The 26,217-nt window shown below is 45.1% G+C and overlaps 1 protein-coding gene across 3 annotated transcripts in view; it reads left to right on the top strand.

Moving 5' to 3' along the window:
- The window catches only part of DOCK2 (dedicator of cytokinesis 2), a 355,728-nt gene that overhangs the window by 26,887 nt on the left and 302,624 nt on the right, over positions 1-26,217 (top strand). For 2 of the 3 annotated variants that reach the window (XM_036423738.2, XM_036423737.2), the window contains exons 6-14: positions 2,785-2,933; positions 7,875-8,010; positions 9,403-9,557; positions 13,539-13,620; positions 19,153-19,288; positions 21,585-21,660; positions 21,764-21,840; positions 22,369-22,494; positions 23,656-23,780. In XM_036423738.2, coding sequence (XP_036279631.1) covers positions 2,785-2,933; positions 7,875-8,010; positions 9,403-9,557; positions 13,539-13,620; positions 19,153-19,288; positions 21,585-21,660; positions 21,764-21,840; positions 22,369-22,494; positions 23,656-23,780 — 1,062 coding nt within the window. The remainder of the gene's footprint in view (positions 1-2,784; positions 2,934-7,874; positions 8,011-9,402; positions 9,558-13,538; positions 13,621-19,152; positions 19,289-21,584; positions 21,661-21,763; positions 21,841-22,368; positions 22,495-23,655; positions 23,781-26,217) is intronic. The other variant, XM_036423739.2, reaches the window with a different exon arrangement.

Raw genomic sequence — 26,217 nt, 5'->3', positions numbered from 1 at the left:
AACACCTTCAAAAATACTGTTCTCATATGTTAATTAACTAATGGCTGCTGTCCTCAGATCTATGAGGAAACTCTGACCCTGGAAAAACAAAGAGCGCATTTTGCATTTGTTTTCCCTGTATTGAATCGAATCTAATTTTAAGACCTCCTTTGATGTTTCTGAAGTTCTAATGAAAGCAATTAGCTAAGAAAACCATTAAGCTGCGAGTGAAAATGTCAACCAAGGCTCCCTGCATATTTGTTACATCACCTTGCACAGCTGCTGCTGTACACGCACGGTTTGCAGACTTGCTTTTGTAGTCGTAAATGTTGACTCCTATGTGGATATTTTATAATATATGGTTATTGATACTTCCAGTTCCGTAAGTTCCCTAACAGTTGCTAGGAAAGTTTGGGGGACCCACAGTAGATTTGAGGCTCAAATGGATCATTATTCATCTCCCCTACCCTTTTGAAAACATCTCATACCCTTGGCGTTTCCCCTGGAGAAATCATTGACAGCAAGTCCATCCTGCCCCTGACCGTAGTAAATAGCTCCTTAAACTTCCAATATTCCAGTATCACCTTCGTGAATCTTGCCTTATTTCCACACCATCTATGTAATGTTTTCTTAATACCTACATTGGCATACTGAAAAGATTCCCATAAGAAACTGTATAGCAAACTATTTCATTCTAGCATTTTCTGATTCCCCAATACCAATTGGATGCGATTCAATTCAATTTAACACTGACTACCCAGAGTTACATCAGATGCCATAGATTTAAGGGCTCAACCCTGCAAGAATTGTCACTTCAGATGCCAGTCACGAGTCCTGCATCCCCATTCGGGGGTTCTCATGATTCCTCCCCAGCCTCACCTTGGACTCTGCTCAGAGAGTTCTGGAAAGAACTGTATTCATGATTACTGTTTTATTAGAAGGGATGCAAGGCAGGAACAGCCACCTGGAAGAGATGCCCAAGCAAGGCCCTGGGGTGGGTGGTAGTGGGCACAGAGCTGCTACATCTTCCCCAGGAGTGCCACCCTCCCTACATTGAAGCAAATCTAATCTGTTCACCATCTGGGGAGTTCCTTGAACCTTGTTGTGGAGGATTTTAATCAAAGTCTCATTAAATATTCATGATTGATTATGTCATTGACCATTGGTGGTTGCGCTCAATTCTAACCTTTCTCAGCTCCCTGGAGGTTGGGAATGGGGAGGTGAGAGGGACACTTAAAATTCCAACTCTCTCCCCACATGGTTGGTTTCTATGGCATCCAGCCCCCATCCAGAGGTTATCTAGGGCTGTGCTCGGCAAACTGCGGCTCGTGAGCCACTTGCAGCTCTTTGACCCCTTGAGTGTGGCTCTTCCACAAATACCACGGCCTGGGTGAGTCTATTTTGAAGAAGTGGCGTTAGAAGAAGTTTAAGTTTGAAAAATTTGAGTCTCAAAAGAAATTTCAATCATTGTACTGTTGATATTTGGCTCTGTTGACTAATGAATTTGCCGACCACTGATCTAGGGGGAATACCAAGAGTTATGGCATTCACCTAAACTCAGGTTTGGTTGAAAGGAGCTCATTATGAATAAGAAAAGGCACTCCTATCTATCAACTGGGGAATGCTAAGTATCTTGTGATGTGCCAAGACCTGGGACAAAGACCAAAACTATATTTCATTAGACCACACATGCTTTCCCAAATTGAAAGCTAAAAGTACTTGGCACCATTAGAACATCATTCAAATAAATAACATTGAAAACAATGTCATTAAATGCTTGCTTTAGTACCTGCCAAAAGCTTTGAGCCACAGACCTTCTCTCTCTCTCTCTGGTGAAAACAAAACGAAACAAAACAAAACAGAAATTAACCAATGCGAGAGGGTTAGAGATGTATTACATGAAGCTGAAACTCTCTCCTTGGCTTGAATAGGACAGGGGGAGAATCATCGTCGAGGCCCATAATATTTGGCGTGATGTCTTTGTTCTATTAAAAGCCACATTGTATCCCACAGGTTGTAGACATGTCATACTTGGGGAAACACTGTCGTAGAAACGGGTCTTTATCACCAGAAAAATGGCCGTGGTTCCGAGCCTTAAAGGGGCTTGAGCTTTAGGGATGGGGAAAGATTTCTATCTTCACTTCTTGGTTCTTTGGATGGTCTAGTAGTTAAATTGATATAAGACAGCTTAATAGAAAAAACAAATTTAATTTCATACTTATGGGAGGCCCAAAGGCTTGAGACTCAAAAGGCAGCCAGGTGATGGAGGCTTCCAGAACATCCTGAGCTCAGTACAGGGGAGGGGTTTGGAATACAAAGGGGAGGAAGGCATTCACAGAAGGCAGAGGAGAGCTTTGGAAAACAAAGCTTGCCCTGTTCTGCAGAAAAGTTGCTTAGGTACAAAGGTATGTATGGTGAGAGCGCTCTTCCTGGTACAGGCCCTCCTTCCAGGGTAAATTTAGGCAGTTGAGGGGGAGGTAAAAAGCGTTTCCTGAATCTGTTGGCTTTTGATTGCCTTCAGCTCGAAATAGTCCTCATGTCAAAGAGACATATTTTGGGGTGGCAAAATCTGCTCCCCTTCACAGCAGCTGCTCATGGTATTCCTGCCCGAGCATCTTTTGGGATAAGTCAGAAATCATCCTTTCGAGAAGTGATTGGGGTTGTTACCTTTGCTTTTGGAAAACCCTCATGGCCCAGTGGACAGAGGGGGTATATGCAAGGGACTAAGACCACCAGCCGATCCTTCTATAGCTGGGGAAGGGTACCTCCTGCTCAGGTGACTGGGGACTATTTCCTGTCTCCTAGGCCAGCAAAAAGGAGCGCTTCCTCCAGGTGCAGGCCATGATGTACGATCTGATGGAGTGGCGGTCCCAGCTCCTCTCAGGAACGCTGCCCAAGGACGAGCTGAAGGAACTGAAGCAGAAAGTCACATCTAAAATCGACTACGGCAACAAGTAAACGCACTTCCCTCTGAAAAAATACTTTCTCTCCCTACCCACCCCCTCCTTTCCTCCTTCCCTCCCCAGAAGCTTGGTTTCATTTTTAGAGACGAGTTTGCCACTTTCTATTTGGGAAAAGGCTGTTACCAAGGCTGTGCTTGTGCGCCTTTGTTATCACCCCCCTGGGACCCAGGACAGGCAGGCGGAGAGCGGGCTTGCTTATGCACTAGTTATTACCCGGCTGAGAGATTTAGGACACTCATTTAACCTACTTCCGATGGGCTGGGGAGCGCAGTCATGCTGGCTCACTTTTGGCTTAGTTGTCATTTTATTCCGGCATTTACAAAACTGGTCCTTAAATCCCAGTGTGAGATTTCACGTCCTTCCCCATCCTAAATTATCCAAGCCCCATACTGTCAGCTAATGCATGCACAGTTACAAAAGCATTTCCTCCAAAGGCAATAGCAGAGATTGATTGGAATTTGAATGTTGTGAAGTTAAAGAGATCATGAAACAATTTTTTGAGGCAGGGAAACCTACTGGTAATAATAATAGCCGTAATAATATTTTAACTAACATTTAATTCTGGGCTTATTATGCACCAGGCATGCTAAGTGCTCTGCATGCACTGTCTCATTTAATTCTTATAACAACTCTATGGGGTATGCATTTGTAGTGTCCTCAGTTTTTTGTTTTTTTTTTCAGATGAAGAAACTGAGGCTCTTAAAGAGGTTAAATCATTTATTTGTGGTCACACAGCTAGTAAGTGGAAAAACCAGCATGTAGTTCCAGGCTGCCTGGCTCTAGAGTCCATTGGCCTCACTACTATGTGACTTGCAGAGCATTTGAGACCTGTAAAGGTCTCCTTCCCCTCTAAATGCCTTACTCATTTGCTTATTCATCCCAACAACAAATGAGTGTTGAGCACTTATGATTGGACCGATCTCCTGCTAAGTGTGGAGGCTGTAGAAATGAAAGTTTCTGTCCACTAAAGGGCCACAGCCCAACCAGGACTGAACTCCAGGGAAACGTTTGGTATGTTCTGTTGTCAGTTTGATGGCTTAGGAAAAAGAGGTTCTTAAGTTGATTGGAGAAGGAAGTCAAGGAAGGCTTCTGGAGGAGGTGACTCCAAGCTGGATTTTAAAAGTTAAAAGAAGTGGGTAGGAGTGCCCACTTCTTTAAATACCCAGGCTGCAAAGTGGGTCACAGGTCTGGAACTTCTCAGAGGAGGAAGTAGAAAGGGCCTAGTCAAGGAGAGTACGATCATTTCCTAGCAGCCAGGCTTTCTTGCTTTTGTCAAGAAAGGAGATCCAAAGAGGAAAGCCAGTAGGTCCAACTTATAGCTGCTTTCCATCCCAGGAGCCCAGCCCTTCTGCTGGTTCCTCAGCTGGCAGCTGCCAAGCGTGTCCAAATCTGCTTATAATGCACAGGGCCCAGTGTGGCAGGATGACGAGTTTGCCCCGCAGCTGCTGCCGCCTTGGTGCGGTGGCATCTGCACACAGCCACAGCTGGGAGTGTGGGAATTGAGGGAGATTTGCTGCCTTACAGCCATGGCCTCTGTGACCTCCAGTTGTTGTGTCCTCCCAGAGGCTCCTGAGAAAAGGGACCAAGGATGGAAGAAACGGTCCAGCTCATTAGAAGCCTTTCCTGGGTGAGGGGCTCTTACAGACCCTGGGCCTCCTGAACAGTAGTTGCCTCCCTTCTGGCCTGTCCCTCCTGCTGTGCTGGAAGCTCCTCCAAGACAGCAACTGTCTAACTTCTGGCTGTGTGCCAGGGACAGGGTCTGCACACAGTAGGTGCTCAGTGAGTTGTCACCGAAAGAGTGCAGGAGTGATGGTGATGGAAGAAAGAGGAGAGAACATGCCCTCCCTCCATCAGCCTCCCCTCTGCGGCATGGCCCACCCAGCCCTGTGCTTTCAGTTTCGAGCAGTTCCCTTTGGGGAAGTGAGAGACACCCTCAGAGACTGAAGCCCTCAGCTGAGGGGCCCCTTGCTTCTAGCCTCCCTTCCCAGAGGACTTCAGCTGGAAGTGAGAGAGAACTGTGCACCTTGAATTAACACCGGCTCAGACTGATCTGGGGTGTGGTGAGCGGCCTCCTGAGAGTCAGAAGGCTTGGACCTCTGGGCAGAGTGTGGCTGTGAGGTCAGGGAAGCATGAGCGGGTGCTGAGTGTCCACAGAGTGATCAGAATCAGCCTGTTTCCTCCCTAATTCACTCCATTCCTGCACTGAGACGATCTTGTTGAGACCAAAGTGGTCCCAAGGTCATTTATAAAATGCATCATCTATACTAGTACATATTTCACAACAACAAAAAGCCAGCAAGGAGGACTAATAATGACCTACTGAGTGCTTCCTATCTGCCATGTACTGTTTTAAGCACTTTCCATGTACTAACCCATTTAAGTGTCAGGTCAGGTCCCCATTTCTCAGATGAGGAAACTGAGGCTCACAGAGTGATTAGGTTATTTTGTCCAAAGTGCACTGGCATTTGAACCAGGGGGCTTGATTACAGGGTTCAGTGCTAAACTGAACTGCCTCCCAAGGACCATGAGGATTGGGGGAGGGAGGGAGGGAGAGAGAGAGAGAGAGAGAGAGAGAGAGAGAGAGAGAGAGAGAGACATCTTAGTAGGAAGTCATATGTTGCTTGAGAGGAGGAAGCATGAGTGAGGTGAGAGGAGGGAGGCAGCGGTGGGAGACAGGGCAGGATGTGATAGCTCTGAATCTAACAAGATTAGTAGGAATTATTCAGTGAAGAATTACGTAGCAGAGAGAGAGAGAGAGAGAGAAGAGAGAGAGAGAGAGAGAGAGAATGCGAGAGGAGTTGTGAGACGAATATAAACAGAGAGAGGAAGGCAGATGGACCAGAACCTTGAGGGCCTGAGAGCCAATGGGAGAATTTTGGATTTGTCCAGGAGGCAATGGGAAACCACAGAATGAGCCATTTCTGTTTTATTTGTCTTAAAAATATATTTTTAGAAAAATGCGCACAGCGGGGGCTTCTTCCCCCATCTTCATCCTGGGTTCATTTGATAATTTTCTTGAACAAAAGAGAGCAGTGGGGCCAACTACTAAGCAGGAAATGTCAAAATGTCCAGTTCTCCAAAATGAATGGTCAGCTGTCTTGTTGGGGGCAGCCCTCCTGATGCTGAGTCCTGGGAATCCTGGCAGTCCCGCCCCTCGACTACTAAAGCTTCCAGTTCCAAGTGAGACTGGCAATGGACTGGCTCTCTGTGTCCAAAGAGTGAGGGGGGAATCCTCAAATGACCCCTCCAACGCCCAGGGTGGCTGCACCTGGGAGAATGTTTTATTCATACATTTTAGAACTGAATCCACTTTGATACATTTTGAAGAGAAAGAGCTAGAGAGATGTTGGCATTAAATTATGTATGGGCGATGCGCCATCTTTTCCCAGGCCATGTGAGCCTCTGCTCAGCATTAGTTGAATGCATTTGTCCCCACTGAGCACGGCCCGTTCTGCACCATGGCCGACCAACATTATGAGTCATATCTAGTGGGAAGTTAATTTCCTAATGAATGTGGACAAACGGGTGAACCTTGGCTCCCTTCTCTTTGCATTTGGATGAGATGAGAGACGTGCCTCTCAATCCGATTCTCAAATAAGAGATGAAAGCTTCTTCTCCTTCCTTTGTCTTTGCTGTCCTTCCCCAATCTGGTACCCAGTAGTGATGCCTAAGCAGGGCCACTATTGACCTTCTCAGAATCTCCATCAGCCCATCTCCCCTAGGGACAACTGAGGTTCCCCATCTCATTATCAAGTGCAAAAGCAGCTTTAAATTAGGCCTCTGCAAACCTACCCCGGGTCCCTCAATCCCTCAATCCAATACTGCTCCTAAGTGCCTATCTATAATGTATACCATAGATGTCAGGAGTGCAGACTAGGATGTAGTATTACTTTTTACTAGCTGTGTGATCTTGAGCACATTAATTAGCCTCCATATCCCTGGTCTTTCTTCACCAGTAAAATGGGGGTATTAATTGTATCTCCCTCAAGGTTGTTGTAAAGAAAAATGCATTAATAATACACATACAACATTTAAGGGATGTGAGCTCATTGCAAGTGCTGTGTGAGTTTTTGCTGTTATTAGTAGTCATTGATGCCAAACAGAATGGCAGATGAAGTTGAAATAAATCAATGACAAAGGAAAAAGTGTGTGACCTGGAAATCAGAGAGCTAAAGAGAGATTTGCCCCTAACAACTATGTTCAAATAATTATTAAATGAACTAGAGGCTCAGTGCATGAAATTCGTGCACAGGGGCGGGGAGGTGTCCCTCAGCCCAGCTTCTACCCTCTCCAATTGAGGGATGTCCGACTGTCACAATCCAGGACTGCTGGCTCCCAACTGTTCACCTGCCTTCCTTCCTGATTTCCCCTAACAGCTTCTGCCTGCCAGCCTGATCACTCTAACCACTCCCATGCCAGACTGATTGATGTCTAACTGCTCCCCTGCCAGCCTGTTTGCCCCCAACTTCTCTCCTCTGCCAGCCTGGTCACCCCTAACTGCCCTCCCTTGCAGGCCTGATCCCTCTCAACTGCCCTCCCTTGCAGGCCTGGTCCCTCCCAACTGCCCTCCCCTGCTGGCCATCTTGTGGTGGCCATGTTGTGTCCATGTGGGGGCAGGATCTTTGACCACATAGAGGCATCTATCTTGATCTTGTGTGTTGGAATGATGGACAATCTGCATATTACTCTTTTATTAGACAGGATAGAGGCCTGGTGCACGGGTAGGGGCCAACTGATTTGCCCTGAAGGGTGTCCCAGATCAGGATGGGGTTCCCTTAGGACATGGGGGAGGGTCCTGTGGTGGTTTGCAGGCCAGCCATGCCCCCTTGGTGACCCAAGTAGAGGCCCTGGTATCTGGAATTTATTTACCTTCTACAATTGAAACAGTTCAGCCTCTGGTGATTTATCCTCCTCTCCCATTATGCTTTTCAGAATCCTTGAACTTGATCTGATTGTCAGAGATGAAGATGGAAATATCTTGGACCCCGATAACACCAGTGTCATCAGCTTGTTCCATGCACATGAGGAAGCAACTGAGAAAATCACAGAGCGTATCAAGGAAGAAATGGTGAGCTTTGTGACACCAGCTTTGGCCAAGATGGGCAGACATTCAGAACGTCATAAACTTAAAATAATAGATTAATTTACCAGACTATTTTTCCTATTGACAGAGATGATCAGTAACCACATACATTTTATTGTGGTTTTGTACTCAGGTCTGCAGTTCATTCTGTATCCATCTCATAAGGTAGTTTAATGCCAGAAAATTCCTTAGTCTCATAGAACTTTATAGCCCAGAGCAGAGAAAAGAAGAAAGGCAATAAAAAAGTAAATAAATAAATGGAGTAATTAATTACTGGTGGTAGTAAGTTTCTAAAAGGCAATAACCTAGGGTTATGTGAGTCAGTGAACCAGGGGCTATTTCAAAAGGTATCATGAAGAAAGGCTCTCTCAGCAGTGATATCTGAGATGACACTTGAATAATGCGGAGGCATCAGGCCTGGGAAGAGCTAGGGACAAAGTGTTCTATGCAGAGAGGACAGCAAGTGCAAAGGGTCTGAGGTAGGACTGAGTTCTGAATGTTTGAGAAGTAGAAAGACCAGTATGGATGGAGTATGATGAGCAGTGTGAGAGTGTAGGCAACACCTTGGCCTTAGAGAAGCAGGTAACAGGAGCCAGGCCTTATAGGACCTGAGGAGTCATGCAATAGAGTTAAGATGTTACTTCAACTGTGGTAGGAAGCCAAGAAAAGATTTCAAGGAAATGGTCTTTTTAAATTTAATATCTGGCTCATAATTAAAAATAATTTTAACCACAGTATTTTTAGATTTATTGAGATATAATTTTCACATAATAAAAATTAACTTATTTAAAACTAATCTAATGAATTTTATTAATATATAATGTTGGGTAAACTCGACCACAATCAAGATATATTATAGAATAATTGCATTACCCTAAATGTTTCTTTGAGTTCCTTTATAGTCCATCCCCTTCTCCATTCCCAAGCCCCAGGCAATTTCTAATTTGCTTTTCAAACCTTTATCAGATATATATTTTGCAAATACGTTTTCACCTAGTCTATGCCCGGCCTTTTAATTTTCTTAAATGTGTCATTTCAAAAGCAAATGTTTTTAGTTTTGATGAAGTTTCTTTAAGCAAAAATTTTTATTTTATTTTACAGTTTGTGTTTTTTATGGAATTACTTCATGAGGAAGGCTGGGTCAGTGGTAGGAAACCAAGATAGGAAAATCAAGGCCAAGAGAGGTTAAAATCAAGGCAGTGTGAGAGAGTAGGCAAGTGACCTTGGCTCAGGTTGCAGAAACTTTGGGTTGTAGAGCTGAAAATAATGCGGAAATCGTTGGGCCCAAAACCTACGTGATTCTCAATATCCTGGGCCACTTTCTGTTGTCCTGAGTGGTACTGGGCTAATTTTCTCTATCTTCCTCTCACCTCTCAGTCAAAAGACCAACCAGATTATGGAATGTATTCCCGGATCTCCTCATCTCCTACCCACAGCCTCTATGTCTTTGTGAGAAACTTTGTGTGCAGAATTGGGGAAGACGCTGAGCTCTTCATGTCTCTCTATGACCCCAACAAGCAAGCCGTCATAAGGTAGGTGCGGTCAGTGTTGCCTGACTTCTCTGCATGTGGATAGCTGGAGTTGGTGGGCCACAGAACATCTTTTCTTTCCATCATCACTTGTGCAGAAATTCCCAACCACAAGCGAAACTGAGCCTAACTGAGAATGGGAAATAACTTTTTTTTTTTTTTTTTTAGGGCATGGAAGTCAGGTGGACATATTTCTTACCACCAATTTTTTCCCAGAGTTATGGTTTTATAAATAGTTTTGAGTTTTGGAAAACAACCAGAAATAACAAGATTCAGAGAGGTAGCATTGGATAAAAAGAATTACTTTAAAATGGGAATTGAGAATGAATGGTGCAAACTCTGTATCCTCCTTAGCAGCAGTGGCCTAAGAAAGAGTCTGAGCTCTGGGTTCACATCCTGACATCCCCATTTATTGTTTCTCAACGTTGGGTAGGTCATTCATTTTTCTTCACTCTGGGTTTTCCATATGCACAATATGGATGCCAACCTTACAGGGTCATTTCTTTCAAGCTTTTAGTGAGAAAAAAGTCACATGAAGCCCAGGGCTGGCAAATGCTACCCATGTCCTAAGAGGGAGTGGCTATGATTATTACTACTTTAGTTAACTGTTCTTGAGAATGAAGGAAATGAGGGGACTTCTACGTTCATCAGCTCCAGGAGGGACAAACACTTTTGGGGATCTCCATGGAAAGACTTTGGACCTCTCTGCTGTCCCCCAGGTCTCTGCTTTTGCCTCAGACCATACTTCCTCCCAGGTGACCACTGACTATTGCCTCCAATAGAGTTAGGGCCAGCCCATGGTCCTACATTTGAGGTCCTAGTTTATGCATTAGGATAGAGCTGGAGCACAATCTCCTGCTTTTATAAAGACAATGATGTCTTTCTAGCTTTGATGCCATGGCAATGAAATGAGTGCGTGCTGTGAATGTGGGGCTTTGGAAAATGATGGCTCTCTTGGAGACACTTGTGAAGCATGGAGGGGACCATCCTTCTCAAAAGGCTGAACTGAGGCCTGAACATGACCTCATTCAATTTCATTACTCTGTGCCAGTTGGGTGAGAACATGAGGCTCAAGGAAGCCAAGTGACTTTCCCCAAGTCCCATGTTCTTATAAATGGCAGAGCTGAGATTTGTACCCGGGTCCATGTGGCTCCAATTTAGTCTGTCACCAAGGCACTTTTCCCTAGGAGAAACATCAGATACCTGGGTGGTTTTCACCAGGATTTCATTTACGGTGGAAAGCTATTCTTTATGGCAAACCAAATCCCTAATACTAGAGAGCCATCCCGGTTCAGCTGGCTAGGCCTCAGTGGACACTGCAAACACATTTTCCTGCTCCCTGAGAACCTGTCTTGAAATAATCTGTGCGTCAGTCTCCTTGCTGCTCCTGTCCATTGCTCCCAAGGCACCCAGGACAAAGATCCTGAGAGCACTAACAGGGCCCTCCCTGCCTCTCAAAAAACATGAGGACTTGTCATGACCGAATTGGCAAGGGTTCCTGGCCTGCTGGCTCAAGTGATGGATGGCCTGAACCTGATCTGGGGGGAGAGGCAATGGATCAGCGTGATGGCAGCCCTGTTCCCTGATGTGTCACATCGATGATGTGCTTGCTGGGGCATGCCTGAGAGATGCCTCTGCGAATGCACAGACACAGGGAAGCCTTCAGGGGAGTGAAGGATGGGGAGAAGCAGAACAGAATGGGCAGAAGCAAAAGAAGTAGAAAGCCACGACAGAAGAGAAGAGGCATGATACAGAAAAATGACGGGGAACTTGGATGCCTTACCTGTGTCAGACTGCCTCCCCCTTCCCCTAAGAAACCAATCTCCGCTCTTGCCTGCGCTAATCAGGGTTGACAGACAATGAGCCGCAGGCTAGTTAAGGCACCTTTTTGTGGCCCACATGTGGATTGGGGAGACTTTGGCTGAGAGGGACCTTCCAGTGTTGGGATGAGTCATGGTTAGATTCCAGAGATGTCTGAAGAAATCTGGTCTGGGAGATTTAAGGCAAACTTTTGTAGGACAAACAAACAAACAAACAAAAATCAGCTCAGGCACTGGGTCAATACAAGGCTAATTCTCAAAAGAGCTCAAGGAGGAGGTGGAATGATCTTCGGCCTTCCTCTGAGGGAGGGTGCCACACAGAGGGGGCCTCAGCTGTCTTAGTGCCAGGTGGGCCTTCCCGATTTACCATCAGGTCTTCCTGGGCAAGGATGAATGGGGCCTGCTCAGCCCTCTAAATTGCTTTTCTTATTTATGATTCTATTTCCCCTGGAAGAAAATTGCGAGGCCCCGCTGTTTCGACCTAGCAGGGTGGTTCTCGATAGGGCTTGCTACCTGTAATGAAAGGTTCTGGGTGATACCCACGTATTTCACCATGACAGGTCAGAAATAACCAATGGGAAATTACTTTAAAATTGGGGAGGGATAAATGAATTGGCAAATGGTTTCCTGGTTAGTTTGCTGCAAATTTCTCTAAATTTTTAAAATCTTACTGGAAAAAACATATTAGGGTGCATTTAACTTGATTGAGTTTTAACCACTGGTTAATCTGAAGCTGTGTTCATTTGTTAGCAATTCTATTTCCCCCTTGAACCTTCCTTGGATTACTCCCATTAATCTTCTAGGGGTGAGTGGAGAGAGAGAAGCCAGAAGTCAGAAAGAACAAATCTCTAAAAAAAAAAAAAGCACCTGCCCTTAACTTTGCTGAATTCTCATTATGTCTTTTTGGGGTGACTTGATTTCTGAGCTTTATTTTTGCTTTTTTCTAATTAAAGATAATAAGCATTTATTTAGTGCCTACTGTATATTCCTGGATGGCATGGAAAACCTACTGACTCAGCTGGGCAAACTTACTTGTCTTCTCTTCAGTTAAAGAGGTGCTAAGCTCTCTCTTTTCAGCACAGCTGGACGGACAATGATAAACTGCACAGGGTGGTATGTGGCTTGAAGATGTGAAAGGATTAATGATGTATGTTAGAAGCATGAGACTGCCTCTCATCAAACCCTTAAATGGGTTTTAGTTAACCATGGGATCAAGCCAAAATTCCTGAATGGCTTTCAAGGCCTACATGGTCTGGCCCCTCTCTCGGATTTCTCTCTTTCCCTGGGGCCTGTTTCTAGGTGTGTATGTTTCATCCTGCTTCAGGTTGCTCGTATTCATGTTTGCTTTGCAGGAAAAATTTCCCTTTCCTACTCCTTTCTTGACCAACTTTATTTGCATGTCTCAACAAAGACTTCCTTGACCTCTCAAACTAGGCCAGACTCTCCTGATTCACATTCTCACTGCATCCTGAACAGTTCTCTTAGAGCACAATTACATGCAAATAGCTGTTAGGACCCCATTTAAATAGTTACTTAAGCGTATCTCAGATAATGGCTAAGGCCCTCAGTGGTCCGTCACAGTGTGATGTTCCATTCAAGGAAACAGTCCAACATCAAAGAGACAATTTAAAATAATTAAAAATCTTTACTCAGTCTTAAAAGGGGAGTGGAATGGAGAGGGTAAATATATTCTTTTTTTTGGGGGGGGGGCCTACAGATACAGTAAAAAAGGAAATTTTATTTAGTGCAAAGCAGCTCAATTGTGATATTGTGACAAAGCACAGTAGTGAAAACAGCTGAATACATTCGGAATGTCCAGCAACTTGCACTAAAAGAATTTCCCCCTCATTTGTGCCCTTCAGTAACCCCACGGAAAATGCTGCTGCTCTTCAAAAACATTAAGCAGCTGGGCCAGAATTTGCTTAGCAGATGTGGGAGGGAAAGAGGTCGTCAATACACATGTTAGTACTTCTCTGCCCCTGCAAGGCCAATGTCTGTCTCCCTGATGGGACCATCATCTTCTGCAGGGAGGGACCATGTCTGTCTACAACACTGCTGTGTCCCCAGCAGCCAGCATGGGGCGCAAAGCAGTGGCTTGGCGAATGTTTTGATGGAATACATGTTGAGCCCCTGAAGTAATGGGTTGCCACTTCTCTTCCCACAGTGAGAACTACCTGGTGCGATGGGGCAGCAAGGGCTTCCCGAAGGAGGTGGAGATGCTCAACAACCTGAAGGTGGTCTTCACGGTGGGTGTACATTGTTTCTCATTACCACGTTCCACACGCCCAGGGACACGATATTGGGGATAAGGCCAGGCAGTTGGCCTGGAGGGAGTGCGGCCTCGGTGCAGAGCCGTGTTCCATATTTCTGTAGAGCTTTGAAGCCAGAGAAGGGCACTGTGTGCCCCATGGAAGCTGTGGGAAAGGTTAATCCTCTCCTTATCCCTCTCTCACCCTCCCTCCCGTCTCTTTCTCACTCAGCTGAACAGAGAACACATGCAGGGTGCTAGGTAAGCAAGCACCCCCCTCTCCCAGCTACCGTCTGGGTGAGCAACTGTGCTGATTTTCTGGTTCATTCATGGTTATCCAGAGTTCCTTTCTTTGGTTCATAACTAAAAACCTTTCTCCACTATATCAAGAAAAAGATAAAGACCTTCCTAGATCATTAACTGGCTTGGTAATCTGGATATTCTGAGCGTAATGAAGTAATGCATGACTGAAGATGTTACAGGCTATCCTTTTAAAAACCAGTGCTCACTGGGCAAGACATATGTAGAAATGCTGAAATCAGTTGTCATTTGGACGATCTGTTTTTGAGAGTGAACAGGCTGTTTGGCTTTGGAAAGGAGAACCAGTGGGAAGAAGGAGATAAGGGCTATTTCCAGCAGAGTCCCCTCCCTTGTCCTATTCCATGAGGTTGTGTTAAGGATGTAATCTTAAAACACCTAAAGATATCGGGGTTGTCTGAAAGCTCCTTTGAGGCAAAGAATATTTATGAAATTTTCCACTATGTTGCCTGTGTTAGCAAGGGAAGTAACAGAGGAAAAGCCAGGGAGGGATTTATTTGGGCATTGGCCACACTGATGGGTTTGATCCAGGAATATCCAACATGCTGGATTAACCTACCTTGCTCTACAATAATTTTCCAGTTCCAGCCCATTAAATTCGATGTCTTATGTTATGTCACAATCGGACAGGAGTGCAGCTGATTTATTTTGTTTGTTGTTTCCTAGAAAAACAAATGGGCCAGAGGAATAAGATCATAGGTCCTAATTGCTTAGACAAAGTTTCCTTGGCTTATAAAAATGTGCCTCAGTCCTGTTTATCTATTATTAGTTGAAAGGAGGAGCCTATTTATTTTCTTGATGAATAGGAGAGTCCTGTGGGGCTTCCTGATTAAACCAGGAGACAGATGTTTCATGAGAGGGAGAGGGACAGAGAATCAATCAGTGGTTCATTGCTCAGAGAACCAACTCATGATGTAAACACTCAGAAAAGGGCATCGGTGAATTTGTGTCGATCAGTATTAAGGTGAATGGGATGCTGCCTTTGTGGAATTCTGCCTGTGCCACCAACTCTTCCTCCCACAGCAAGTGAACTTGAGAAGGTTGGTTGACTGGTTCAAAAGGCTGACACCTCCCTCTCTTGAGATCATGGGAGTCTTCATTTTGGGGCAAGCAAGGTCATGGTACTCTAGCTTCTTTTTTTAAATCCTTACCGAAGAATATATTTTTCATTGATTTTTTTAGAGAGTGTGGAGGGGTGGAATTGGGAGAGTGAGAGAGAGAGAGAGAGAGAGAGAGAGAGAGAGAGAGAGAGAGAGAGAGAGAGAGAGAGAGAGAGAGAGAGAGAGAGAAACATCAATGTGAGAGAGACATATCAATTGGTTGCCTCCTGCAGCACCCCTATTGGAGCTGGGGATCAAGCTTGCAACCAAGGTACGTGCCCTTGACTGGAAATCAAACCCAGGACCCTTGGCCCTCAGCCTGACACTCTAACTACCAGCCAGATCTCTAGCTTCTCATTGATTCTAGGACTATACAGTGGTTATTTGATGTGTGTAAGGGCTGTGCTTGCTGCTGGGGACCAAGCACTGAATAAGGTGATAGGCCCCTGCTCTTGTAGTGTGATGTGGATAATTCAGAAAATAAGTAAACAAACAAACAAACAAGAGAAATGTCAGATGATTCAAACAGGGTGACGTGATGGTGTTTGACTGCATGTTACTTTCAGTTGAGCATCTGAGTGATGTTTAAGTTAGAGATGAGATAAAACTTGGTAGGCATGTGTCTTGCTGGCCTTATTTTTCTTGTCTCTGGATGTTAGCTCTTCCTAGTTTCCTCTTTAGGGGCAGAGCCTGGGGAGCTGGCACATGGATTGGGCTGATGGTGACTTCCCCTTTGTCTGCTTTCCAAGCATTTGCCACCCCACCCCCCCTCCTTTGGCCTCCTAGAAGGAGAAACTGAACCAATAGGACATATGGGCATAGACCCTGAGGCACCCCAAGACTTTGCCTAGTTTTGGGTCACTGCCAACAAGTGAGAAACAAGACTGAACAATAATTATAAATCAGGTGACATGGGTTTTAAGTTTCATTGCCCTGCTTCAGCTTTCCCAACACATCTGAGTTTTTCAGGCTAAAGTAAAATGATGGGGAGACACCACAGATTGGAATGCAGTTCTGAGTGAGGGTTGCCCATTTGTTTACACTCCCTTCAGAGAATAACCTGTGTTCAGGCCTTTTGCTGTGCTTACATAGCATATCAAGGTTCTCTAGTGCCAAGAGTCTCTGATGAGGCAGCTCTTAGAAATCTGGGGCCTTCCTTTGAGTGAAAGGAAGAGGGGTAGAATGGGGCTTATCTAGGAATCTTATAGGTTTATCTAGTGCATTAGTTGCCAGAGCTTCCATTACAAAGGACTGACAGAATGGCTTAAATAATGAAACTTATTTTCTCACCTCTGGAGGCTGGAAGTCCAAGACCAAGGTGTCTGCAGGGTTGAGTCCTTCAGAGGCCTCTCTCCTTGGCTTAACAGATGGCCATCTACTCCCTGTGTACTAATCTCTTCTTCTTAGAAGGACATATTGGATTAGGGCCTACCCTAATAACCTCAGATTAGTTTAATCACCTCTTTAAAAAAAATACTGATTTTTAAAATTAAATTTATTGGAGAGAATTAATTATCTGTTTCCAAATATGTTTTGGGTTTTGTGGGCTTAGGACTACAACGTATGAAATGGGGGGAAGGGAGTGATAATTTATCCCTAACACCTAAGAAGAAACCATTCAGGTGCTAGGGCCTCTGTAGCTCTGAAAGATACCAATTCAAAGCTTTGAAAAATCACAGTGGAAGAAGAGAAGTAATTAGGAATGAAGGTCATTATAAATGAAGCAAGACTTGAGCCTTTGAGGATGGAAAGGCTTTGGTTCTATAGAGGAATAAGCCGTAAGCATTTGAGGTAGAGGTGCGGACGGAGGGCTTAGGAAGAAAGATCCAAGGTTGAAAGCAAGCATTGTGTGTTTGTGGAGCAATAAAGAAATCTTTGTTACAAAAATAGAGTACTTACCTGTGGAGAATAGTGGGGAATCGGTTGGATAGGCTGGCTGGAAACATATTATGTCTAGGACTTTTCATGTCAGCCAGGGAAGATTAGCACTAATAGGGTAGGACCTAGGGAGCTGTTAACAGTGTTGGGGGGAAAATGAAATAATAAATGTGGCTTCTAAATCTGGGCTTGTATGGGGATTTCAGGGTAGACTGGAGAAAAGAAGTCAGGCAGGCCAGGGAAGAGGCTGTCCAACCATCTGGATGTGAGATAATTGGGATCTCAACCTCGGTCGCCTATGAGGCAAGGCAGGAATGCAAATGACTGTAGGGTCATCCTTAGACTGAAAGCCTTCTCCTTCTCTCTTTCCTCCCTCCCTGCCCGGCCTGGAGGCTTTGGGGAATGAGAAAGCAGATGTCCATGCCTTCAGTTGGTGCAAGGACAGCCCCTGTAGAGGTCAGCTTTCTGCAGAGAAACTGAACTAATAGGACATATGGTCAGATAGGTGTATTTTAAGGATTTGGCTCACCCCATTATGAGGGCTGGCAACTTTGAAATCTCTAAGTCTGGCCAGCCAGCTGGAAACTCAGGCCGGATTTCTATACTACAGTCTTGAGGTAGGGTTTCTACTTCTCTGGAAACCTCAGTTTTTGTTCTTTAGGGCTTCAACTGATTAGAGGAGACCCAAGTAAATTATGGAAGGTAATCTTTGTTACCTAAAGTCAACTGACAGTAACAGCTAAACAAACATACAAAATACTATCACAGTCAATGTCTACACTAGTGTTTTACCTGGCCACTAGGCACCATAGCCTAGCCAAGTGGATGCATTACATTTAACCATCACGGCCTCCAAGCAGAAAGGGATGGACCATATTGGGGCCATGTCTTGTTCTCAGAGACTTTGTACCCTCCCTCATTTTCTTCCTACACCAGCCACAGTGAGAGGCTGGGATGCCTGCTTTGCCCGAGCCCTGGCTCTGATGTGAGCTGGCAGGCTGTACCTAGTGCATATGCCTGCATGCGGCTTAGCTTGGAGGACAAGCAGCTATCCCTAGTGAGGCCTTGCCCAGGGTTCTCTGCTCTGATGCCAAAAACATGCCTTGATGTTCCTTCTTCAGCTGACTCCAGCTGGAAGGGGGTCCTGGGAACACTAGAGCTTTTGGTTTTGAGTCTTTAGTCAGGTGCTAAGGTGGTCATAGTGGGTTTTCCTCTTGCATGCCAGTCTGATGGTGAGATGTATTGTGGAAGTTAGGCTTTTGGACTTTGGAGTCAGAATGACTGGACAGTGTCTCCAAGTACTGAGAGCATGACCTTGGAGATGCTCCTTATCTTCTTTGTGTCTCAGTTTCCCCCTCTATAAAATGGGAGTGCAATAATAGCATCTACTTCTGAAAATTGTCAAGGATCAGTAAAGACAATGACATGTGACACTTAGCATGTGCACGAGACATTGGTGTGGGTGATTTGGTCTCCTTCTGGACACTGAGTGAGTGTACATCCCTGTCCTCCTTGAAGGTGGTGTGCTCACACACCTCGCTTTCACCGATGAAATGAAAGCTGAAGTGGTGTGCATCTGTCCTGGGTGCCAGTTTCCTTTCCTCTGCTGAGGGGTAGGAGCACCTTTGTGACAAGATCATCCATCAGCCAGGGCCCAGAGTGAAGAAGTGAGCAGAGAAGAGATCCACTCATCTTCAGTGGACCTATTGCTGGATCCAGAAGGAAACTTCTGCTGTGTTATTAGCTCTGTGATATTGGGGTTGTTTGGTGTCATGACAACCCAACCCTGAGTGATATACATACTTTAGGTGTCAAGGAAATGGGAACTGAGGGGTTCCCCCTTTTCCTTTTGCTTTTTTCTTGACAGGTGCTTAGCATTGATGAAATGGATGGAGTCATTTGTAGCAAATGCTGTTTTGGGGGGCCCCAGCTAGCATACAGAGGATCCTATTTGTATAGCGGATATTATACCTCTAGACTTCTCTTCCTGTCAGATTGAGATGGACCAGGCACCAGAGTTCTGTCACCCAGTTTCCTTCCCAACACATACCTTTCTCATCTGTGAAATGGGTGTGCGAGCTTGGTTTTCTGCCTTTACCAGGACCCATTGTATGAGTATAACATGAATACTAAGTGCTAAACTTGTCCTCAAGGACTTACTGTTACTTGGTTTCCCTTTCTACTTTTTCCCAATTAGGCCCCTGATGTGTAATTGTTCATTTCCTTCCCCACAGGATCTTGGAAACAAAGACCTCAACAGGGATAAAATTTACTTGATTTGTCAAATAGTCCGAGTTGGGAAGATGGATCTCAAGGACACTAATACGAAGAAGTGCACGCAGGGACTGAGGCGGCCCTTTGGGGTGGCAGGTAATGACACACGACAAGCCATTAACTCTCACTGGGGTGCACATTTTATATGGCTGCGTTTTAAAAGGATTCTCTTCCCTCTCCTCCTTGACCTCCCTCCCCCCCACGCAGAAAAAAAAAAAAGTTATGCCATACAGCCACTCATACTTACATTTCTGGTGGCTAAATAAAAAGTATTAGTGACTAAGTCCAGATTTATGATGAAGGCAATGAATAATGGGATCCTCATGTCTGGAGCAGAGCGTTGGGAGTAGGGCGCAGTCTATGCAGTGGGTGCCTAGGATCTTCAAGACAGAGAAAAAGGAAGAACACTATGAGTGGGCTCTAATTATAATATAAAGAGCAAGTCATTGAATAAAAAAACAAACCACGACTCAGGACCGGAAATGCAGTTACACGGAATGAATCACCCATCACCTGTGTGATTGCAGATGGGAGTGGATGTTTGGAGAGTCCGTGTGACCCCGGGAGGCTGCTGAGAACAAGGTCCCTTCCCCACCTTCCCTGGCCTTCGCCCTCTCTGGTCCTAGATTTTAGTGTTCTTGTCCCATTTGTGTGGTTTTTATGATACGGATTTAACTGTCACTTGTACTATTATTTACCTAATATATTTTCTTTTAATTAGCCCACGTTGTTTTAACTAGAGCATATTTTTTTCTTAAAAGGCAATTTAAATACCCCTGGAAACAGTAATTGGATATGCTATTTTTTTATTAGATTATAAATTTCTAATTATGTACCATTTATAATCTCCATGTATACATCTAAACCCAGGATTTCTGGTTCCTTACTTCCTCACACTCTGACCTTCAGGAATCACGTGCTTGCAGAGTGGTGGAGTGGAACCAGTTAGCTTGTTCTAAGCTGTTTTTTATTTATTTATTTTTAACCTGGCAGTGTTGCAAGCTAACTAGTGGATTTGCGGCAATCGTTTTCCCCTTAGTTTCATTATCTGAAAAATGAGAGATTTGGATCTGCTTTAAAATGCTCTGATTTCACATAAGAGAGGGGGTGAGGGAAGAAGGCCCCTCACCTCTGACATTACAGTGTTCCTGCTAAGGCGTGAGGGTCCTTCCACCTCACCTCAAAATGTGCCTTTGCCCTCTGGCAATAATAGTACAAGTGGCCTGACCTCTCTTTCAGTTTCAGGTGACAGCATTCTGGTGTAACTGGAAGGTTCAGAAATAGATTGCTTCAGGCATAGCTGGATCCAGGATCTCAAAGGAACTGACATCTCTCTGTCTCTCGGCTCCCATGTCCCCTTATTCCAAAGATGGCTTTCTAATTAGTTTCCGAAATGTTGGCTAGCGGTTCCAAGCTTGCATCCAGCTGAGCAATCCAGGGGGAAATTTCTCCATTAGTTTCAGCAGAAACCCCAGAAGCTTAAACACAGTCATGTTGTCATCTCCAGAGTGTCTACCCTGACCAGGGGTGTGTGGTCCTCTGATTGCCCAGGCCATATGAACAACTCTGGAGCCAGAGAGAGATTGTTCCAGGCAAACTCTGCTCATGGAGAATGGACCAAGAGGGTGTATTAATCGGAGAGAGTAGATATTGGCTAGGTTCAAATAACACTTCCCCTCATTTTCTCGGCTCTGTAACTCATCTCTTGAGTTAGATTTAGTCACTGGTTGATTATTACTCAAACAATTTTATGGGCTTCCTGCCCAGGGCCTGGGGTGTTGAAGGTATGTCATGTTACCAGGATTTTAGCTCTACCTGACTAGCTTTTTTAAGTGCTTCCCTTCAGCCCCATCATTTCTATATCCCTGCTCTAATGCTAGAGCTCTTCACCTAGGTTTTGTAGACCTTCAGTGGCTGAGTTAAGAAATTTCTGAGGATCCAGGACCCCTCTGGAATCACAGGGTTCAAAGCTCCTACAGTTATGTGTCTGTGCTGTGCACGTGTTGATGAAAAGAGGGTGAACAGATCTCATTGGATTCTCAGATCCCACAGCGAGTCACCACTCTCGGGTTCCGTATGCACAGCAGACGGGCAATACATACACGTCCAATCCAAAGCCAAATGCTTCATTCCATGGTCACTGCTCTGACCCTTTCTTCTGGGCTCCGCTAACCCACATTCTCCCAGATGGCTTCCTGGCTTGTTGATGCCCAGTCCACTTTGCCTAGCGAGTGGCCAGGTGCTACATGTAACACACCTGTGTATTGTCCGACACTCACTTGCCCTCTTAGACTTTCCTGCCCCAGCCTTCTGCTCTATAGTCTCATCCCATTGCTGTCCCTTCCTGGGTGCAGGAGAACTTACACTGTTCATTTCTCTTCTTTTTTTCCAGTTATGGATATCACAGACATTATCAAAGGAAAAGCAGAGAGTGACGAAGAAAAGCAGCACTTCATTCCTTTTCACCCGTGAGAGATATTCCATTTGTCTCTGTTCTCTTAATCCACACCCTTTTGCGTTGGGGACCGCATGAGGGCCTCCTGTGAGTGTCTGTGTTCTTTGCCTTTGCAGGGTGACAGCTGAGAATGATTTCCTGCACAGTCTGTTGGGCAAAGTCACAACCTTCAAAGGAGACAGCGGAGGGCAAGGTACAGTGCCAATTCGCCAAGCGGACTGGGCCTGACTCTGGCTTGGGAGCCCTTGATTCTTCAACAAACAGGTCAAAATTCTAAGCCCTGGGAAAGAAAGCCTTCCTTCCAGACAGACCATTGTAAAGAATGGGGGCGTGTGAGCCACAGGAATGAAAACCACATCTCCCGAAACTGGAATGCGTGTCCTAGTGCCCAAAGGAAGAGAGTAACTCCTATGTTCTGGCTATCTCCTATATGCCAAGTACTTGAACATGTACCCTTATTTCATCTAGTCTTTCCCACAGTTCTGTGAGAAAGATGGTATCACACCCTTTATGAAGGCAGGGTTTAGGAGGAGGGGCCGTTTGACAGGCATTGATGTTGTTAGAAGTAACCGATGGGATTCAGAGCTGGAGATGCCGGTTCCTGGGGTCTGCTTCCAGATATTTGCTCTCAGTGTTCTCCTTCAGAAGGAGACCCCGGGAGAGCTGGTGGGAGGGTGAGACTTGAAGAAACTGGCTCTTCATGGTGAGCCTTCCCTTCCAGGCCTCTGGGTGACCATGAAGATGCTCGTGGGGGACATCATTCAGATCCGCAAGGACTACCCCCACCTGGTGGACAGGACCACTGTGGTGGCCAGGAAGCTGGGCTTCCCCGAGATCATCATGCCAGGTCTGGCCTTTCCCCAGGGTGGATGGGGGTCTGGCTGGTTGAATCTTTTCTTTTTACAAAATCAACTCCTTCCTTTTCTACTGCTTTTTTCTAAAATTTCCTTGAAGGTAACCACTGAAAACAATTTTTGCGTCTACAGGAATCTATGTGTTCACATACTAAACACAAATACATAAATACACTCATGCACTTTCTCCCCACAAGTGGGGTTGTACTTTATACGCTTTATACACTATTACTTCATATTCTTTATATAGAAAGTAACTTGCTCCACCACTTAACTATTTAGCATAGACATCTTTTCTATTTTACTACATATAGAGTAAGTCCATTCTTTTGGGGAGAATATTCATTTCCTTAAAATTTTAAACTATTTTTTTATTACCAAAGGACTTCATGCCTGTTGTAAAATGTTCAGATAGCTCAAAAAGGTATAAAGTGAGACATTAAAAGCTCCCTCAAATCTTTGTCTCCAGAAGTAACCACTACTTTGAACATTTTTCTAATGTGTCTGTCGTCAAAGGAAGATAACTGAGGTTACATGAGATTCTTTGGAAAGTTCTCTTTTTGTCCTAAACCTGTGTCCATGACTGTTCTCACTGACTTCCTCCCTTCTCTCCACAGCTACCAGGGCCTATATTGTATGTCCTTCATGCCTGCTTTATCTGAGACCTCAGTTTCTTGTGATTCCCTTTCAATTCTTCTTGCCCTCATTTCAAGATCCTTTACTCCCCATCCCCGGCCCTGTGTTCCTTGGACACACGAGCAATGTTCCTCAGAGTAAAAGATCTGTGAGTGTCCATGGTGGCTATTAATGAACCTGGATCAGTTCAATTGGAGCTTTCCTTTGCCTTCCCAGAAGGTGTCACTAGAGGATGAAAATTAAATGATTTCAATGGGGAGAAATACATGGCCAGTTTTGACCATCCTACACCCCCACCCCCCCTTTGCAACTGATTGCCTAGTGTTCCTCCATCCCCTTGTTACCCATTGCTCCTGCCTCCCCAGCAAGGTAAAATGCCTTTTCCTTGCAGTTCTGATTTTAATTTCATTAATGGATATCAAGAGCACTCCTGCTCTTCCCACCCTGTTCTCCTCTCTAATCAGCCGCCCTCCAGCTGCAAAGACTCCAACTCTTGTCTCTCTCTCCCTCTGCCTCAGGGGATGTCAGAAACGACATCTACATCACTCTCCTACAAGGCGACTTTGACAAGTACAACAAGACCACACAGAGAAACATGGAAGTGATCATGTGTGTGTGCACCGAGGATGGCAAAACGTTGTCTGTAAGGACCCCTGCTGTTGCTCTGGGTGACAAGCCCCCCCCTCCCCCTTGGGTACCTCTGCTAGTAAAGATTTACATTTCCCACCCCTGATTCTGCTCTCCAAATGCCAGCTGCCTTAGGGATGGTGTTGAGTAATGTGACCTACACCTTTGAGCTTGGTGCAGTAGCCCATAATAAGATCTGGTGTTGTTATTTCTTTACACCAAAGCAGCTCTTCAATGCCTGTTCCTCTCCTTTCATGACTGCTATTTTTTCTTTTTCTTTTTGCTTGGCCTCACTCCATAGGTTAGCCTTATGCAGTTAAAATGTTATTCTCATTGTAACACGAGCTGGTTTATTCAAGCAAAATTCATAGCCAAAAAATAAAATAAAAAAGGATCAATAAATACAGAGCCTTAGGCTGATGGAGACTCGGGATGTGCTCAACACAGACAACCCAACACTTGCTCCAACTCCCAGCGCTCAGCCCAATTCTGGTGGAAAGTCTCATTAGTAAATTGGTCTCTAGAGGGCTGGCCGAGTGTATGCAAGAATGCAAAGCACGTTGCTATAAATATTTAGACAGCATATGTCCTCTGCAATATTTGTCATGTGTGTTTACATCTATTTACTTCATTTCCTCTAAGGTTGTCAGCAGCTGTGTCCGGTGTGTGGGAGGGGGGGGGGGGTCTTGTGTCTCATTTTCTCCTTCCAGAACGCTCAGCTGAAAATAAAACTGCTCTCAGCAGACGTGGCAGCCTGGGCAAATGCTCCTCCCAGGCCGCAGCAGGCGATCAAATAGCACAGTGGGAGGTGGTGCGAGTGTCAATAAGGTCAATAAGTCACCTGCTCTCGCCTGGGGCAGATTTTGCCTTCCTCTTCCTATGAGTAACTAGCATTACAGAGACATAGCAACCTGTCAGGTGCCCCGGTAAGCATGATGCATTGCCATTGCTGTTATTACCCCATGTTTACAGAGAGGGAAGCCAAACAGCTTTCCTAAGGTCATGAGGTTAGTATGAGACAGGAGGGAGTTTTGATTCCAGGTTTCTGGTCCTCTTACACATATTACTGTGACTTCTATCCATCTAAAAATTTATCCAAGTCATTTCTCATTTTAACATGAGGCTAGTAACCAATTCTATCAAAATCTATTTTAATTTTAAGGAAATCCCCACAATTGCATTTTTGTTCATAAAGACTGGCTCTTATAATTAATAATATTTAATTGAGCAAAATACAGGCATTTAACTCACTTTCTTTTTTTGGATTCTGAAACTCTGCTGAAAAATAAAATAAGTGAGAGACACGCTGCTGACAGGAACATAAAGGAAGAGTAGAGGGTTTTCATCTGAAAGGGAATTTGCATTCCCCCGAGTGTATAGACCGCCGCTTTTGAAGTTACTTTTACCCAGCTACCTGTTGGAGAACTTTTCAACCTCAGCTTCAGTTTTTAAACCATTGATACCCTTGCCTCCAATGCTGCCGAATGACAAGTTAGAAGAAGCAGTTAACAGGGAAGCAGGTGTCTTATCTTCTTTCTGAACCATTCTTGCTTCTACCTCTGTTACCTTTTCAAGTCATACCCCGCCAGGCCGCGTAGACGCATCTCTCACAGATGAATACGGGAGCACGCATGCTGGGGCTGAGGTGGAGAGGCAGCCGTGGGTCGTGGTGATAATTTGCAGTTTCATCTGCTAGGGAAGTTATGGGGGAGTTCAGTTGACTGACTATTGAAAATTGCTAAGGAAGCCTGTGGGAGGCTTGCCTTTCTCTCTTTGCAGAAATAAATATTACTGCCTAATGAAGTGCCAGGTGGCTCACTCAAACACTCCTGTCTACACTGTTGGGCTCCTGTGGGAACGGCCCCTTTAGGGATACGGACTTCTCCTGCTCCAGGTGCACAGGGCCCTTGGTGGAGTGGGGCCAGAGGTCAGAGTGGGGTATATTTGTCATTGGCTCACTTCGGGGTCTCAATGATGTTGCTCAGAAAGGGCCATAGCAGAGAAGCTGATGAGGTGAGCTCTGGGTTCAAACATACAGGGTTCAGATCCAAGCCTCTCCTATCAGCTGTGTGATCTTGGGCAGGTTTATTTGTCTATAAAAAAGGAATAATGCTCCTTCTTGTAAGATTTCCAGTTAAACAAAATGGTAGGTGTAAGACACCTGGTATGCAGTACTCGGTAACAAGAAGGAAAACATTAAGAGAAGGCAGTCCTTACTCCAGGGTGAAGCCCTGGGCATGAGTCCAGGGGGTTCAAGTGGGCAATCCAATGTGATGCCTGAGGCAAGTCTAAGAGGAATCAAAAAAGGCTCAGATGCCAAGTTGAGAAACCTCTGCTCTTCTGACCAGCTTAAGGTGGGAGGTAGGGTGTGTGGGGCAGTGTGTGTAGTGGTTAATACTATGCCTTCTGGGGCCAGGCAGCCAGGCTCAAAGCCCAGCTCAGCTCAGTGTGCA

Source organism: Pipistrellus kuhlii, unplaced genomic scaffold, assembly GCF_014108245.1.
Source record: "Pipistrellus kuhlii isolate mPipKuh1 unplaced genomic scaffold, mPipKuh1.p scaffold_m20_p_8, whole genome shotgun sequence".
In the NCBI taxonomy this organism is placed as follows: domain Eukaryota; kingdom Metazoa; phylum Chordata; class Mammalia; order Chiroptera; family Vespertilionidae; genus Pipistrellus; species Pipistrellus kuhlii.
This window is presented reverse-complemented; position numbering and strand designations above follow the sequence as displayed.